A 14,859-nucleotide genomic window follows, 5' to 3' on the forward strand; every position below is an offset into this window, starting at 1 on the left:
TCCGTCGGATCCCAGCCAACTAGTCACTCATTACGAGTGCACCTCTGCACATGTGTGGACTTCGGTTCTAGGTTCATAGATATCTATGACGTAGTGCAGAGGGCGGCCACTAGAGGGAACCCAAGAGTTGGAACTTAAAACTGAGAAGATTCTTCCGACGCCGGGGTGCAATCCGGTGTGGCTTAGTGGATAAAGCGTCAGCACGTAGAGCTGAAAACCCGGGTTCAAATCCCGGTGCTGGAGAGAATTTTTCTCTGTTCCATTACTCTTTCATCATAAATCTTAATTGCTATAACCACTAGCCATGCAATATTTTTTATCACATGATAATTTTTCTCTTCCAAGTGAAGATAGTTTACTGCAAAGTAGAGAATTTCCAAATTTAAAAACTCATATTACTGATCATTTACAATCAAAGGCACACCAGTGGTTTATTAATTTTTTTACAACTACAGATAAGAAAAATGCTATAATGAAAATGAAGCATGAAAAAGTGGGACTTCATGTTGCAAGAACTGCCTATACAGCCATAAAAGAAGACAAGAAAGGCAAGTTTTTTGAACAGCTTAAACAACACTAGATTTTCGAGAAATTTTGTATTTAAAATGTATGTCTGGTGGAATAATGGGTTCAAAATATATTTTGCACCTCTACTTAAAACTACTTTAAAAATATTTATATACTTTAAAGAAACATTAAAGAAATTAAATTATTAGAATAAAAAGAACCAAATTTTGACTAACACAACTATTTGGTCTCAGACTGACAAGGGATATTGTGATAGCAACAAACAAAGCTGGACTCCTATGCAAATAATTAAGAATTTAAAAAGTTTCCTACACTGAAAGAAACAAACAACTCACAATGGCATTAGAGACTTGCAACATTTCTTCAAATAGTGACTCTTCCTGTTTGTGCCTTCCACTGGTATCAACAATAATAATTTCAAAACCTTCCTTCTTGAACATCTCAACACCATCTTGTGCTATAACCACAGGATCAACTTCTGTGTAGCTAGAAAAAAAGAGAAGAAATTATATCAATAATAAATACATTTCCTATGATTTAAAAGCGACAATTTCCGAAAAAGTTACAAGCAGAGAATAACACCAGTTACAAACTCCTTAAAACACTGATATTCTATGTGAAAGATATGAATGCCCTTAAAACTTCATCACATAATAGAACCTTCTAAAACTATCAATCGAAATTCTTTAAAATTTTAATTTTTTTAAAGAAATTTGTTGTAACCAAGTCTCTCTCATATTTTTGTGATAAGAAATTGGTTACCCTAATGCACTACCATCTGAGGTAAGCCAGGATTTTTAGTTATATTAGTAGCTTTGTGGATTCTTAACTAGTATGGCAGTACCTATGAAATTATATTTCTAAACTGAATGCAACTAAAGTAGACACTTCATTACTCCTGATCACAGGATGATGTAAGAATTAAATGCCAAGCAATTAAATTTTTAAGTGGGCAAAAACAGCCATTAAGTTTCGCCTGAAACCATCTCATTTACCAAATATGAATCTATTACAAAGGAACTTCGATTTAGTTTCCTTCTGAAGGAAATCACTTAACTTTTTATTGCCCTTAATAAAAAAAATCTCTCCTTGTTTATGTTCATCTTAGGAACTTGTGCACATGTATTGTTCTAAACTAAGAGTAGTTGTTTATGCTCATAGAAATTTTGCAAAAAGGAAATGTTTATCATAAAATACCATTAACTGCTCAATGCACATCTTTACGCTAGATAAATAATGTAAATATTATCCTAAGTAATGGCTTAAAAATTATTAGACATATTATAAATTTGTTCTACCTTCCATAAAAAGGTATCCTGGCCTTGGTGGCGTTTTGCTTCAACTGATCATAAGCACCAGCACGGAATGTGTCTGCGCATACAAGGCAAGCCTTCCAGTTCTTCTTGAGGTAATGGTATGCCAACTTAGTACATGTGGTTGTTTTACCAGAACCTTGTAGACCTACAAACATGATGATATTCGGCTTTCCTTTCACTGGCTGATGAGCTTTCACTCCAGGGTCTACAAGCTGAAAATCATTTAATCCCATCAATATTTATACATTCAGCACATAAGAAATTTTATGTAGTTAGTAATTAGGTAGCAGTAGCAATAGTAATAGCAGTAGTAGTAGTAGTAATAATAATAATAATAATAATAATAATAATAGTGCTATTTTTGGAATGTGCTGGAACGGCGTTCTGGCATCTTTTTGTTGCATTTTTCATCATAAAACTCAAAATTATGTTTCAACAAAATTTTTCTTTGAATTCTGTTTAGACATTGAAAGTCTTAGTTGGACAAAATCCCCATGCAGTGAACAGTAACCACCTCCCTGTCCACTATAAAATATTATACACAGAGTTCCATCACCTTTTTCTCTAGGTGAAAAGCACTAATAATGACAATTATAATGATGCTAATAATAATATGATAATCATCACCACCACCACCACCATCATCATCATCATCATCATCATCATCATCATCATCATCATCATCATCAATGGCGCAACAGTCCTTGGAGAACTAAGAATAACTGACTACAGGACCGTTATCCTCATCTTCAACAACGTAGTTTTACTGTCAATTGCTATTTAATACCAATAAATTCAATTAATTTGCAATCATACTGCATGTCAGTTTTATTTCTTACAGTCATTAAAATGTAAATCGTTTGTTTGGTAACACACTTTTCGTTTCTGTACATAATCATTGCATTCTGTTGGCCCGATGGCAATGTGACATAGGCATCTAAGAACATGTCAGCTGCTAATTTCAATGTGGAAGTAAACAAGCAATTCAGTGTTTCTATAATTTCACAGCATTTATTAACCATTGTCTGTTAAAGTCCTATATGAAATGTAAATTAATCAAAGGATCAGGTTACAGGGATAATATTTCTTGCACTTAATACATAATTTTGTTCAGAGTTGTATGATCTAAAAAAAAATGATGTTTATACACGACTATGTTTTATTTTTAGAAGGAATTCTTGCTATATAACTCATCTGATGCTAAAAATATTTTTTTGTTTTACAAAAGAAAAAAAAAACAGCCCTAAGAAGAATAATAACAGGTATACATGAAAGGATATCCTGTAAAAAGATTTCCGAAACTTAAAAATCTTCACCTTATGTTGTGAGTGTATTTTTTCCCCTGATGATATTTTATGTTAGAACTCAAGATACTTTCAGTACTAATCACAATATTCGTAATTTCAATTCAAGACACAAATCAGATGTCATTCTACCCTCTGTTATTTCCAGCTGTTATAAAAAAGTTCACTAATCATGTACCCGTATTACAGTCATCAATGGACTTCCTAATAATCTTAAAGCTTTAAGAAGAAATTTAGAACAGAATTAGCTCTACAATCATACCATCTACTCAAATGAGGAACTTTCTATGCTTGTTAAATAAATACTACATCAGAATTAAAAGAACACGTAAATCACGAAGTAAATATTAAACACAAAACAAACGTTTTCTTTTACCTTAACCAGTTCTTTGAAGACTGCACTTTGAATCATTCGGCGTTTATTCAGCCCTCCTGCCATCTCATCGAAGTCAATGACTGCACGCACATTTTCTCTAAGCTTCTTTACAAGCCGTATATTTACATCAGCTTCCAAAAGAGCTGTGCATATCTCCTTTAGCATAGCATTTAGGACCTGTGTGAAAAAAATATTGAACATATTAATACATTTTAATCATGAAAAGAATAACAATACAAATTATATATGTATGGAAATTAGTACTCAAGGAAAACCACACCTACAGCTACAGGGCTACCACTTTGTAAATACAGTTGTAATGTGCATGCATACTCTCCCCTCCCATAATTCTTGGTCATGGCAAACACGTAAACGTACAAGTCCTGTGCTGAGTTTGTAGAGAGTAGTCACATCAAAATGAAGTGGCAAAATTAATAATAGTAGTAATAGTGTTCTACATTTAAGTTATAACTAGAGTACTGGCACATATTTTCGTGACGAAGAACGTTTGCTCAAAACTCATCAATGAACATTATCATTGTCGGCTTCACCTCGGATGCTAAACTTTTCACTCAAGCACAAAATATAATTTTACTCTCTTATAGGCTACTATAAATAACTATTATTATGAGTATGATCTAAGGAATGGGGTATTCTTATTTACCTGATAATGAATTAGTCAGAATCATTGATATAAATAATGGTTTTCATATAACAAAAATTTACATGATTTGCTACTGTATCACAAAAACATTTATGTGTAGGCAACCTGCAAGAAAATCACTTATCGACGGGCCAGTTCAAGAGGGAAACAACTCAAAATTTGAAGTTTTGAAAAAATAGCATTTTAAAGCTGTTGTTTGAAAAATTCATTTAACTTCATTCTAAACCTAAACTTACGTATATAGGGTGAATGATAACCTCTGCACCAAAATTTAAGAGGTGATTGATTCTACAAGTTAAATATAACAAAACTTTTATTACACTTTCCCTTCGAAGAAGCACTGTTGAGTGGGTTGGGGACAACTGGTCACAGAGGCAACTCGCCACATAATTGAAATTCGTATCAAAGACAATTAGCCACACATTAAGACAATGCCCAAATTCGCAACAATTTATAATATATTTCTATGGTAACACAAGACAAATCCAGAAGCTGTAAACTAATTCGGAACTACGGCAGAAGAAATTCGCTTCACATAATCAGAAAGAGGCTCTGACAAATTAATATATCTTGGCTACATGTACACGAGACTTAGAGAAAATAAGAATGGAGTTGTTTGGCGCCGTGACATGCGTGGCCGGTGTAATGCAACAGTCACGTTATCAGAAGATGGAAGCAGTGTCGTCAAAGAATCGTCTGAACACAAGAATCATTCTGCAGACTGGGGAAGGATTAAGGCAAAGGAATGTGTAGAGAACATGAAGGCAAGGGCGGGGACTTCCTGAGAACCAACGTCTGTCATTATTCAAAATGAGTTACAGCGTATTGCAAGCGAAGCCAATGTGAATCTACCGAAGAAACTGTGCGCCATGCCAGGAAGCTGCACCTACCACCTGAACCAAGGAATATTGATGAACTGAACGTTATAGCCAACAGATACACTAAGACCGTACCAGGAGGAAGGTATTTGCCACTAATTCACATTTAAATAAATTGTTACGGTCCCATTTTTGGATAATGGACGGTGTGGCAAATTGTCTATCTGTGGCAAATTGTCCCTATTACCAATTTTCTGTGGCCAATTGTCCGGAACCGCTGTTGAGCAGGAAAAAAAATAGTCTTTGCCCAAAGTTCGCAGTGCTCTATTGTGGTAATGGCCCGAGAGAAAAGGCTGATTGCTATACAAGCAGATAGGTAAAAATAATCTGAACAGTTAATGTCTTAAATATTTTTTTTCCAAATTAAAACTTTTAGTCATGAATTTAAATTGGATAATAGCGAATATTGTTGAAATAAATCTTGCAACGCAGCGCACATCGCGTCTTACTAAATACAACAGAAGGGGAGAGTGCATGCTGCGCTTGCTTAGAGTTCTTGCAGTAGCCGTGATGTTGCCAAATGCTTCATAGAAACACAACAATTTCCTCTAAAATGGTGAATGCTAGAGAAAAAAAACTTGTTTAGCTTTTTTTTAAATCTCTCCTCATGACCTAGTACCAGTTTCATTTTGGTGCAGAGTTAGCACCCACCCTGTATATAAAACATCACTAACAGAATTTGGAGTAATTTCAATGTTCCTTGGATTTTTCACAGCAACATCAAACTTTAAAATGCATGTTTCTCAAAACTTTAAATTTTGAGCTCTTTCTCTTTTGAATTGGCCAGTTGATATATTACCAGCACAGAATTAAACGTTAAAAAGTGAAATCTTCTCCATTATTAAAACCTCAAATTGAACTAAGATTTCAGTCAACTTTGATGGAAAGGAAACATGGCGTAATAACATATTATCAAGACGTAGCGAAAGTGTACATTTTGTTAGCCCACAATTACTTCTCAGTTATCATGCAGAAATAATTTCAAGATATGTGTAAGTTGTAAGTTACAAAGCTTTTCAAAATCAATGTCAGTATGCTAAAATACGAAACAGTTAGGTGGCTTATGTTACAGCTACACGAGACCTTCGAAAGTCGAGTGACTGGCAAGGTCAACCACTTGAACACGATGTAATATGTAACACCCACAGCAACAGTAATACTTTTTGTCAATGAAGGTTTTTTATTTTATTTCAGAACATAGATGGATTTAATTTCATAGCACACTATATAGTAGTGCTTTCTATTCACATGTATTTGCACAATATTAAACATGTGCTTATTGTGTTCTATGGTAATTGAGCTACCAAACTGATTCAAACTCAACTGGACAGGAAGTAGAGTCTCTCCCTCTCCTTCTCTCTCTCTCTACATACATTTTTAGTAGGTTATTTTACGACGCTGTATCAACATCTCAGGTTATTTAGCATCTGAATGAAATGAAGGTGATAATGTCGGTGAAATGAGTCTGGAGTCCAGCACAGAAAGTTATCTAACATTTGCTCATATTAGGTTGAGGGAAAAGCCCAGAAAAAACCTCAACCAGATAATTTGTCCCAATCGGGATTCCAACCCAGGTTTCGCGGCCAGACACGCTAACCGTTAGTCCACAGGTGTGTACCTCTATATTATATTACTGTATATTATATAGGGTAGGTCGAGGTAAGTTGGGTATAGTGGGGTAATTTGGGTATAAGTTACAATTTAATGAATAAAACTTTACCTAATATTCAAACACATGCCAATTTAATATTGTTTATTTCACAACTGCATATCATGGAGTGTTAAAAATTTGTGTTGATCACAGTGACATTGCTAGATAAAAAAAAGGAAACAGTTTCTTTGTTTGCCAGTCTATGAAATGACACCATCACATTCAAAGAAATATTGTAACAGTAACCAAATTCATGTATATGTACATTGCACCTGTTTTTAATAAATTTAGTAATATAACATTAATAATTTAGTAGTAAATTACAATTTACAAACTTGGGGTATTTTGGATATAAGTTACAATGTATTGAATAAAACTTTACCCAATCTTCAAACACATGCCAATTTAATATATACTGACTATTTCACAATTACCTATCATGGAGGGTTAAGAATTTGTGCTGATCACATTGATACTGCCTGGCAAAAAAAAAAAAAAAAAAAAAAAAAAATATTTACCAGTCTATGAAGTGATCCATCACACTCAAAGCAGTACCAGCTGTGATAGAGTAACCAAATTCATGCATGTTTACATTACTCATTTAGATTATGTTTTAAATAAATTTAGTAATATATCATTATTAGTTTGTTAGTATATTACAATTTATAAACATGGGGTAATTTGGGTATAATTGTAGGTTAATTGGCAACTAGGCCTAACTTAGTTTTTTGTTCCAGATCACGTCACATACACAAATTATGGACTGGTGAAAGACAAATATCCAAAGTGTTTTCTGTTCCTGATTTTAATAGGAGATATTTTAAATGTACAAATTAAGTCTCATCAGGAACTAAAGTATTGGTTCACATTTTTTCAACATTAGGCCCAATGCCTAACTTTTAAATGCTTATGTAACCTGTACATTCTGGTCTAGGATACATACATTAGCCTATTGTTGGGATAATATGATTTTATAAGGACTTTAAAGAATTTTTTACTTCAGCATTACACATTATACCCAAATTAGGGTTGTTATGAAAAGTTCAACATACTTGAAGATTCAATATAATCATTCCAGAAGGTCACTGTGCTAACATATAAAAACTGACTGAAAAATTTTATTATACTAACAGACTATGGGTCTCTAAACTTATAAAAAGACCATTTATATACCCGACTTCCACCAACCCGGCCTATACGAACTTCTCTTATATTGTCCAGAAACTATAACTTCTGGTCATTAAGATAAGGGAATTCTGCTAGTTTCTGGTCATTAAGATAAGAGAATCTTGCCAACTGTGAGAGCATACCTTCAACTCATACTTGCTGAGATAGTGAGAATGGAATGGGCCAAATGTGTAATACTGGAAAAGATTTAACAACCAAACCAAACATAATATTACGATAAGTTCAATTTATTTTATTCATACAATAGTAAGAAAAGCTTCTTTCTAAATTATACTACAAAAACTGTAGTAGGTGCTGAAGACCGAATGAGTGCCACAAAGATCATGCATATCTTCTCTCAAACAGGTCTATTGTACTGTACACTTCTTGCAAGAATTCAGTTCCTTTACCATGTTGCAGGAAAGCAGTAGACCTGACGGGATGAAATGAAATGAAATAGCCTATTAGTGTCCCTTAGATGGGCTAAGGCCTCCTGCAAGAGGGAAAGCTTTGGCTCCGTTTTGCTCACGTGTCGAGCTAGTCCACGAGGGCGGAGTTGTGTACTACACATCGACAATTATGACTAAATATTAACACTTTGTCACTTAATTATAACTAAGATATTCAACACTTTTGTCATTTAGGATTGTACTCATTGCTGTTAGTCTGTTCTGCACGTTAGTTATCACATTAGAATATTTAGGCTTTGTCATTCAGGTGATTTCAGTTCCTACTCTGTTTAATTCGCACTAAATTAACATATTAGGACATGTATCACTTTGTCCTTAGGATGCGTTGTCTCTACTCAACTAGCTGTCGTCCTAGCTCCTTCCATCCTCTCCTACATTGTGCTACTCTGCTCCAGTGTGTTCCGATCTGCTGCCTGAAGGAGTCAGCCCATCTGACTCTCGGCCTTCCCGGTCTTCTCTTTCCTTGGTAGGGGTCCCAAGTAGTTGTTATTTGCGCCCATCTATTCCCCTGCAGCCTTACCACATATCCTCCCCATCTCCATTTTATCCTTGCTGCTTCATGAACTATGTTCTTGGAGGATGTGATTTCTTGCAACCTCTTGTTGTTAATCCTGTCCTTCAAAGATATGCCGAGTATTTTCCTCTCCATTCCCCTTTGGCATACCGCTAGGGTGTTTTTCTGTCTAGCTGTGAAGGCAGCCGTACAAAAGGACTGGAAAGATACAGATGGTGAGTGCTTGGAGTCTGAGGTTCCTATTTAGTGACTTGTTTTGTAGTATGAATTTTAATGCCCAGGCTTTCCACGCTTGCGTCACTCTTCTTTTGATTTCTTTTTCCATCCTGCTGGTGAGTGAAACTAATTGTCCTAGATATATATATATTCATCCACATAGTTCAGTTCAGTTCCTTCGAGTTTGATTGGTATTGATGCTTTGTTGGTCATAAGTTGTGTCTTACTGAAGTTCATTTCCAGGCCTGTTGGCTTGCTTATCTCGTTTAATTCCCGAAGCATTTGTTGAAGTTGCTTGTGTGAAGTTGCAAATAATACAACATCGTCGGCGAAGCGTAGGTTTGTCAGTCTCCTGCCATTCAAGGTTATCCCGCATTTGCTGCTCCACTGTAGCTTCCTGAATATTTCTTCCAATACACATGTGAAGAGCTTCGGGGAGATGGGGTCACCTTGTTTTACTTCTCTGCCGAGAGTGAATGTTTGTCACACTTTCTCTGTTTTTACCTTGGCTGTGCTTTGGCTGTAAATTGTTTTCAGCAATCTGACATATTTTGTTTCTACTCCTTGATTGACCAATGCTTGGAATACACTGGCATGTTCGAGGGAGTCAAATGCCTTCTTGCCAAAATTCTGAAAGACTTCGCAGACTTCCTTGCAGATATGGATCAAGTTGTTCAATAGCAGCTTATCATAAAGAATAGTTCTAGAAAACTGAGGAAGTAATTAATCCTACGAGTCCTTTATAATGGAAAAGGAGACATCCACAACCAAATCTCCTACCAGGAGATTGCCCTTGAAAACAATTTTTAAAAAATGTTCACAACTAGATGGAAATAGAGCCAGCAATCCCGAAACAATAGTTTGGCTATAGAAGAGGCAATTCTGCAATATAAGCTGTTAGAAAACTTATGAGCGACATAGACGATGCCAGCGGCATGCGGTGATAATATTTTCGGGGAAGCAATTCTGCGGAAAACCTGTATGTAGACAACAGGCATCGAAGCCCAGTGAGCAATGGCATACATACAGGTGCTGCTTCCCTTCACGTCATGCTACTGCACGCCACTGGAAGATGCTCCCAAGCACAAACACGTTGAGGATGGAAGACTGGCTGGGAGAGCAACAGGGAGTTTGGTGGGAGAAAACGAATCACTAGGATCATACGACACCATACATGGTGACTCTTCACTGGTCACATTACTCCATAAATGATGTTCGTCATTCTCTCTGGCAAGTCTCGACTTGTTGCAGAACCAAGGAGAGGTGATTGTGGGTGGCCCATGGACCAGATGTCAGTGGTAACTTTTCTAACTAGGCCTATTAGGAACCACTTTTATTCATTATTTGTAACTTTACTTTAATTTACACATAATCTTACTTACTTACTGGCTTTTAAGGAACCCGGAGGTTCACTGCCGCCCTCACATAAGCCTGCCATCGGTCCCTATCCTGAGCAAGATTAATCCAGTCTATATCATCATATCCCACCTCCCTCAAATCCATTTTAATATTATCTTCCCATCTGTGTCTCGGCCTCCCCAAAGGTCTTTTCCCCTCTGGCCTCCCAACTAACACTCTATATGCATTTCTGGATTCGCCCATACGTGCTTCATGCCCTGCCCATCTCAAACGTCTGGATTTAATGTTCCTAATTATGTCAGGTGAAGGATACAATGCGTGCAGCTTTGCGTTGTGTAACTTTCTCCATTCTCCTTAACTTCATCCCTCTTAGCCCCAAATATTTTCCTAAGAACCTTATTCTCAAAAACCCTCAATCTCTGTTCCTCTCTCAAAGTGAGAGTCCAAGTTTCACAGCCGTACAGAACCGGTAATATAACTGTTTTATAAATTGTAACTTTCAGATTTTTGACAGCAGACTGGATGATAAAAGCTTCTCAACCGAATAATAACAGGCATTTCCCATATTTATTCTGCGTTTAATTTCCTCCTGAGTGTCATTTACATTTGTTACTGTTGCTCCAAGATATTTGAATTTTTCCACCTCTTCGAAGGATAAATCTCCAAAATTTATAGTTCCATTTACACATAATCTACATAAGATTAATTTTTTGTTCCTACAGAATACGTCTGTTAGAGTAACAATTAATATTAGAGGAGAAAAATTCGCCCCTGGTGCCGAGGATCGAACCCGGGTCCTTGGTTTTATGTACCAAGCACTCTAACCATTCAACTACACTGAAGTTCAATCCACGCTAGAGGAGAGGGCTTCGATCCGGTGCTGTGGATTTAACTTTGGCGTAGCTCAATGGTTAGAGCATCTGGTACATAAAACCAAGGACCCAGATTTGCTCCCTGGCGCCGGGACGAATTTTTCTCCTCTAATATTAATTAGTTTACACAAATTTGTGTTTTATTTTAAACCACACATGTTTGGTTGAGTCTTGATTCTTAGCTTACCATTAATTCGGAAACTAGTAAAGATTTTCAGCAGTGACAACTTTTAAAAATAATTTCCATTCTTTCACAATATTTCTCTCGCTTTGACCCCACATCTAAAGTAAAAAAAAAAACAAGCAAGTTTGCCGTTTACTAACTTTTGAAGGAATAAATATCTATTTTGAACAGATCACTTCAAAGTTAGTATTTTTTTCTGACTTTTAAAAAGAGATTTTGATTTATAATTTTTTCCTATTCTTCCCTTAGACATTGACCAATAAATCAAATAATTACAGCACCATTGGTAAACTATTATAGGAGCTATGACATATATGTTTAACGGAGCGGGAAATACCGTTCTCGGCTGCTAGCTACAATGATAGAGCAATAGCTGTAAACATGCTCCATCTTGTGCAAATCAAGCACAAAGCTTCCTTGTATTTCAGAACACTGATAGTAAAGATAGTCTTAAAGCCAGACGTCAACGTGTTCATACCCTAAAGGCAAGTTCCATGCCGTCTTCATTGATTACAGTAAAGCTGTTGACCTACTCAGTAGGAAGAAACTCCTGTGGATAAATCAGAAAACATCACCAGACGAAAACGAAGTCATCAACTTCTGTTGCAACCTTCTCGCATACAACGCAGTTCACATAAATGACGGAGTAACAATCTTTTAAGAGGACTCACACAGACCAACAGCGTTCTACAAGAAGACTCAATAAACCCTCTTCTATTCATCACAGCCACAGTGGATATCATGAAATACTGAAAAACAAGCTGACAGTCTCGCTGTATAGCAGACCATTCCAAAACAGCGTTTGAGGACTAGGACACTCAGACGCTGCCCTGTGTCTGCCCAGGGTGGACCCCCACTCCTCTCTGTCGCTGAGGCTGTGGTGGCATACGAATGCATGCGATCATCAACTCTTCTCATCTGTTCGATGACAATCTGCAGGTATTGCTGGATTATGCGTTCCATCAGTCATTCATCCATATGGTGTACTATCGTTTGTGCTTAACTGTTTTGAATAAGAATGAAGAGAAGTGTGTCGACAGTCAGTTCTGGATTTAATCCCTATTGGGAGGGCTTGTAACGGGCGCGCTTCCAACAGGGGCAGCGGGATTTCCCCTAAGGTCAGAGCCCAATTTAGGTGTGTGTGTATTAATCGGAAAAAATGTCATATAAACATGCGTCCTATTCTGAATATTTTCTAGCCCCTAATTTTCGATTAATATACACACACCTAAACTGGGCTCTAACCTTAGAGGAAATGCCGCTGCCCCTGTTCGGAAGCGCGCCCCTTGTATCTTGTTTAATCTGACGACAACAATGTTCAACGTTTAATTTGTCATATCAATGTACAAGCAAAAACATACAATATTAAGCATCACTTTGAAGTTAAACATTCTGATATCCACACTCATATTATCGGCGAAGAGAGGAAGGCATTAATAACGAAACTGAAGATCGAAATGCAGTCTTCTTACGACGAGGTAAATATCATTTCAATTAATTAAGTACTCTAAGAGCAATATAAAGTTATATGGCAGAACAACACAAGTATTTAGACGTAATTTCCTGTGGCCCATGACGTTTTCATTTTCTTTTTCATCAGTTGCAGAACCTGTTTTATTAAAGCTGGTAATTTTAATGATACGATGGAAAGATATGTCATCTCATTTAAATAATCCCCTCAACTAGCCCACTAATCTTGTCACATACGTTCTTTATGGGTTATATGGGTTAAATGAGGGGATAGCTAAGTGACATTAAGTCGAGGTATATGTGACAAGGTTAGTGGGTTAGTTGAAGGGATTATTTAAGTGATATGACATCATACTTTTCCATCGTATCTTTAAAATTACCTTAATTTATCCACTAAAACTACTGGTAATTTAATAATGCTTTTCGTGTTGGAACTGGTCCTTCCCAATAACCTTGTGCATTTTTACAAACTACTGCATTGTTATTTTTGTTTACCTGTCTTGAGTTGTTACGTAATGCTATTTAGTAACATTTCCGAAAGTATAAATCATTCAACATTAATGAGGCAAATGAGTAAAACCATGATTATCATGAACCGCACAATTTAAAAAATGAACATGTATACTACCTCAAAAGCAGCCTCGTTGTAGCAGCAAATTAATGCCCAAAGCACTTAGAATATCTCCATGCCCTAATCTGAATCTTAATAAATGCAAATGACAAGACTTCGCAAATAATGTACCTATCATCATCATCATCATCATCATCATCATCATCATCACTTGAAAGGTGCAACAATTTTACTTAGAACTTCAACATACATAGTCCTCAGTTTCAAGAGAATTCCATAAATAAAAGCATTTTATAGTGACCTGGACCAAGAGGCCCAACGAAACTGTAAACGTGGTCTACAATATTTTATCCGTAACTTCACATACACGCTTTTACGACACTGACTTTTTAAATGTCATGTAATATTTTTTTTCGAAAGCTTTCGTAATGTGAAGAGCTGCATGGCTTAACAAAAACGTGCGATATTTGTACATAAGTCTATATCTATATAACATATAATTAATGTTTTCAGTAACACAATCATGCAATCTTTCATCCGTTTTGTAAGTTAGCCCACATATTTTGCATCTTACCTCTTCATTAATTACAGTCGCATTGCTTAAGGACCGCAGAGCGGACGTTATTTTACGTCCCAAATCTGCTAACACCATTGTGATTAAATTTATCACCTGTTTATCCTGTCAACAAAATAAAATAATTATTACAATATCTACACAATGTGCCACTGTCAGCTGGCTCCATAGGCTACGATTACTACGGCAGGCTAGCTCGAGTGTCGCCAACTACTGCCATCAAAATTCGCTAAATCTTACACTAATGAGACACGTAGATGCCAACGCAAATGCATACAAACAAGAGTGGAAAAGTAGGCCTATTCGCGTACGCTTTCTCAGGGCTTAAACACAGCACAAAAATGAGAATGGTTAAACAATATAACTTTGAAAGTAATAACGTAATAATTTCATTGTGAGATGAATAGATCTACGAGCTGTTCGGTAAGTTACGTAAAAAATCATGAAATGTTATTTGTCTATAAGCTCCAATAATTACAATAGATAGTACAACCTAGGTATACCGGTAGTTACTTATGCCATAAAAATAAAAAGAAAACACGAAAAAGAGATGAATACATTTATGAGTGCAAAATGTGAAATGTATAAATTTAATGAAGATTATAGTGTAACAAATAGATAGAAATATTATTTTAAATCAACTAACTTCAACATTTTAATAAGAAAAAGTTTATATTTAATTTTGAATACAAAATCTTCAATTGCGTCATTTCAAAAGAGTATGCTGAAAGAATAACAGAGAATT

At 36.0% G+C, this 14,859-nt stretch overlaps 1 protein-coding gene across 1 annotated transcript in view; it reads right to left on the minus strand.

The window, feature by feature from the left end:
* The window catches only part of Srp54k (signal recognition particle 54k), a 28,148-nt gene extending 13,841 nt beyond the window's left edge, over window positions 1-14,307 (minus strand). The window contains exons 1-4 of the mRNA XM_069829509.1: window positions 14,115-14,307; window positions 3,525-3,701; window positions 1,827-2,056; window positions 864-1,014 (exon numbers count right to left, since the gene is read on the minus strand). Of these exons, the coding sequence (XP_069685610.1) occupies window positions 864-1,014; window positions 1,827-2,056; window positions 3,525-3,701; window positions 14,115-14,192 (636 nt within the window). The 5' untranslated portion in view covers window positions 14,193-14,307. The remainder of the gene's footprint in view (window positions 1-863; window positions 1,015-1,826; window positions 2,057-3,524; window positions 3,702-14,114) is intronic.
* Window positions 14,308-14,859: the final 552 nt, after the last annotated feature.

This window comes from Periplaneta americana, chromosome 6 (assembly GCF_040183065.1).
Source record: "Periplaneta americana isolate PAMFEO1 chromosome 6, P.americana_PAMFEO1_priV1, whole genome shotgun sequence".
NCBI lineage: Eukaryota > Metazoa > Arthropoda > Insecta > Blattodea > Blattidae > Periplaneta > Periplaneta americana.